Consider the following 4,399-nt stretch of genomic DNA (forward strand, 5'->3'; position numbering starts at 1 on the left):
ACTGTCTTCTGGTGTAATGTTGCTCCATGACAATGCAAGGCCACATGTTTCTGCACAAACAAAAGGTCTAATCAGTTCTTTTGGATGGGAACAACTAGATCATCCTTACAGTCCAGACCTTGCACACAGTGATTTTCACTTGTTTCGATACTTAAAAAAGTTCCTTCGTGGTCAACAGTTCAACGACGATGAAGAAGTGAAAACTGCAGTCATGGATTGGGCTTCTTCACAGGCGGCAGATTTCTTTGAAGTCGGAATTCAAAAAATCGTTGAGCGGTATGACAAATGTTTAAACAAAAATGGAAATTATGTAGAAAAATAGATAAAAGTATATAGAATATGGAAAAAAATATATTTTAATGATATTTACAGTATTTTTATTCTTATTAAAAAACGGACCTTATTTAAAAAATAGCTTTCGTATTATTTCGTTTGAAGTTCTGAAAATATTTTCGAAAGTTAATTACCTTTAAAAGTGCATGGCTTAATAAAAAAAAAAAAAAAATACAAATTGATAAGTACTGATTAGCTTATCTTTATTTTATAGTTTTGTACAAGTTTTGTGTCACTTCTAATCAATACCGTTTTTGGTTAATGTTACCCTAGGTATCGAAGATGGCGGCTCGTCTCCGATTCCAGCAATCAGAAGACAGGGAACAGTGGGGACGCATGTTCTATCCTAGACTGTGTACTTCACTTATGTATATTCTGAATCAGAATATACATAAGTGCAAGTACACAGATTAAGTTAGGTTAGGTTAGAACGCACATCCCCACTGTTCCCTGTCTTCCGATCGCCAGAATCGGAGACAAGCCGCCACCTTCGATATCTAAGGTAATATTAACCCTGTTTTTTATAATTAAGTAGACTATGTTTAAATAAATATTATTCATCTAATTGATTGCCTTTTAATTTTATTTTAACCATTAGTAGACTCGAATAATAATTCGAAACTAGTTTGGCTTAGGCAAAACTAGTTTCGCATAAAATTGGGTTTTGCCGGTAACATATACATTAAATATCTACAAGAAAATAAAAATCAACATTTTATAATATATTTTATCACTATTATCAGATATTGAAATAAATAACCCAAAAAACGTCCACGTGGGAAATGTTATCACTATGGAAAATGTCTATTTTACACCTAATATAAATCAACCATCTACTTCAACTGATGAAAACGATTCAGGTAATTGCAAAAAATATAAGATAGAATATCGTTTATACAGTTAAGTTTGTGAAATAAATTAACAATAATAATGTTTAGAAACGATTCATTTATATTTTTGAATTTTAAGTTTATAATATAAAATTATAAATGATAATAAATAAGTGAAATTTTTCAAAAATTGCCAGCAAATTTTGTTTAAAAAAGTCCTTTAGATAGGACATGGTCCATTTATCTATTGACTTTTATTGTTAGAGCACAAATAAAAAAATTAGAATTAACTGTACAGTTTGTCTAGTAGATTGCAATTTATGCATCAAACCACTTGCAGAAACATTACATTATTTGGCAACAAATATAAAAGTAAACTTTTAAAGTATAATGTCGCATTTTGTTAATTGTTTGTTCTCGTGGCTTATACTTTTATGTTGCCTGTATTTTTTAACATTGAATTCTGAATTTAACTAACATTAAAACATAAATGAATATTGGCAATTGTTAAACTAAAATGAATTTGTATTTTTCACTTGCGTAAGACTGATGATGATAAAATAATGTATTTATCTATAAAATTACAAAATTATATGTTAATATATGTAGACATCATGGTTACTAAAGTTTGAAAAAGCCAGTCAAATGCGAAAAATCAGTATCAGAAATCGGACTTGGGTGATGTTTTTCTGTTTTCTTCACACGATTGACACTTAAAAAATGTGAAGGTACAATGCTACATTTGTGTGCAAGTGCATATACACCTATTATAGCTCAATGACCAGTCACAACTGCACCCTTTATTATATGATTTGTTCCACAGTAATGTCAATGAGCATAGGTACAACAACTAATCCATATTATTTATGATGCTGGTTGAAAGTTTAGTTCAGGCTTGACCCTGTATTTAAAATACATTACACTCGTTATAAAAAGTAATGAATTTTTTAGTGTATTTAAAATTTACACGGGTAGTTTTTAAATTAGTAATCTTAAATTTTCGAAGTATAATAAGAACTATATAAATATTTTATATGTATAATATTTTTCAGAATCTTTTCAGATACGGAAAGAATCTTTAATGAATTATTACAAGACTGAAAATGCTTACATGAAATCTTTGTTGTGGAGTGAAGAAAGCAAAGACTTACCCATAAAAGATTATTTCATCAAACTTACAGTTCAGGAAGCAGATTTATTAGGGAAAAAGGCAGGAGAAGCTATTCAGTTTACACAGATTTTTCCAAAATCAGTCGACGAACATGTTGTAATCTTATTCACTGGTGATCCCGGTTATGGCAAAACTACCTTTTGTAAGAAAATAGCCTACGATTGGGGAACCGATACATCCCGTGCCAATTATTTAGGACATTATGATTTTACTGTCGTCATTACTTTGCGAGAATTAGAGAAGAAAAGTACATCAGATGAAATTCTCCAACGTATCTGTGAAAATACAGATTCTAATTCCAGAAATAAGTTAAGGCAAACAAGATTTAATTTATTAATCATTCTGGATGGATTTGATGAAACAGATGACAAAGATTCAATTATACAGTTTATTACTAAAGATTCGTTCTGTATTTCTAAAAAAATGACAATTCTTGTTACTTGCCGTCCTCACGTTGCCGAAAATATAAGAAAATACGTAGATATGAGATTCATTATTCAAGGATTTTCACAACAACAGAAAGAAAAGTATATTAAATTAATTATTAATGATGATACCAGCAGACGGGAAGAACTTTTAAACTTGATAAAATTCAGCGATTTTCATTCTGCCTTAGCTGAATGTCCGTTAATGTTGCACATGTTATGCTGTCTACCACAAACGAAATACTTTCACAAAATACAAACAAAGACAGATTTGTTCATTCAAATCTTTCGTCTGGTAATAAAAAGATATATGAGAAAAAGTGGAAAAAAACATAATTTAAAAAAAGGAAAGTTTTTCTATGGAGAGGACGTAATAGTTAAATTGGCAGAAATATATTTGGACAAAACATCCAAAGTGAATAAAATAGATAAGCCCATATCCATGTACGAGATTCACAAATTGCTAATGTTAACAGATAAACAGTTAAAAAAAAAGTATCCAGAAGAAAAAGACTATCAATTTATTTTAGGAATAGATATTATTTCAAAGTATTTTGAGGTAGATGGAATTAGTTGTTTCGATTTTATACATAGAAGCTTTCTTGACTTTATCATTGCTCTTTGTTATTACCATTCAAGGCAAATCGATGGAGATGTTGCCAATGATTTTGTAATTCTAATGTTTCTCAGTGGTCTTTGTGGAGATGAAGAATTTTCAAATAATTTCATATATGCTATTCAACAGAATGTTTATCATCCTGCAATTTGGCTTGACTGTGTTAATGAAATTAAAAACATAACAAACAAACAATTATTTTGTTCAAATGCTAAAGTATATTTTGATTATACTTCTTTAAAAATGATGACAATTTTATTTGAACAACCTTTCTTTCAAATTTCTCAAATTTATTTTCTTGTCCCCGACACACAACAACTGTATGAAGTAGTTAGAAAAACACTAACAGACTTCCACAACATTTACAAACGTTCTGATAAATTGGAGATATTTCTATTTTTGGATAAAAGTATTAAATTCATCAAAGCAGGAGATAGCTTTAAAAACGAAACTTTTCTAGAAAACATCTGTGATAGTCGACAATCCGTAAATCTCATTCAAAATTTAATAAACAGTTTCAAATGGGATAAATTTAAAATTTTTTTTAGTGGTGTACTTGCCTGTAGATGTATTACTTACTGTGTGCATAATTTTTTCAAAGCTGTCGAGAATCCTGCAGTAATTCCAAAAGATCTTAAACTGAAACCGCATAAAACAAATAAAAATCTTGTTGCTCTCCTTAGTAAGGATAAATTGATTGGAGAAGTCAAATACTTGATTTCTACTGAACAATATTTGAGTCTAAAAGATAATATCAAGCTATCATCTGATGATAAATGAACAGTAAATAGCAATCTGGCATAAACTATATTTGTATTTTTTATATAATCATTGTGATATTCAAAATGTGATATACCGTATTTTACGGACTATAAGACGCACTTTTTTCTTCAAAAAATTGCCTCCAAAATTCAGGCGCGTCTTATAGTCCATAGCATCTTATAGGTATTATTTTTAAAAAATTGCTTAAAAATTAAGGTGCGTCTTATAGTCCGTAAAATACGGTAATCATTTTTTTATAATT

General features: G+C 29.3%; 1 protein-coding gene across 1 annotated transcript; it reads left to right on the forward strand.

The window, feature by feature from the left end:
* Nucleotides 1-1,126: 1,126 nt before the first annotated feature.
* LOC136980581 (uncharacterized) lies at nt 1,127-4,169 on the forward strand. Its single transcript, XM_067276720.1, has 2 exons — nt 1,127-1,193; nt 2,216-4,169. The coding sequence occupies exons 1-2, from the start codon at nt 1,127-1,129 to the stop codon at nt 4,153-4,155; spliced, it is 2,007 nt and encodes a 668-aa protein (XP_067132821.1). The 3' UTR covers nt 4,156-4,169.
* Nucleotides 4,170-4,399: the final 230 nt, after the last annotated feature.

The sequence above is a fragment of the Centruroides vittatus genome, unplaced genomic scaffold, assembly GCF_030686945.1.
Source record: "Centruroides vittatus isolate TY-2023 unplaced genomic scaffold, ASM3068694v2 contig_715, whole genome shotgun sequence".
NCBI classification, from domain to species: Eukaryota; Metazoa; Arthropoda; class Arachnida; order Scorpiones; family Buthidae; genus Centruroides; species Centruroides vittatus.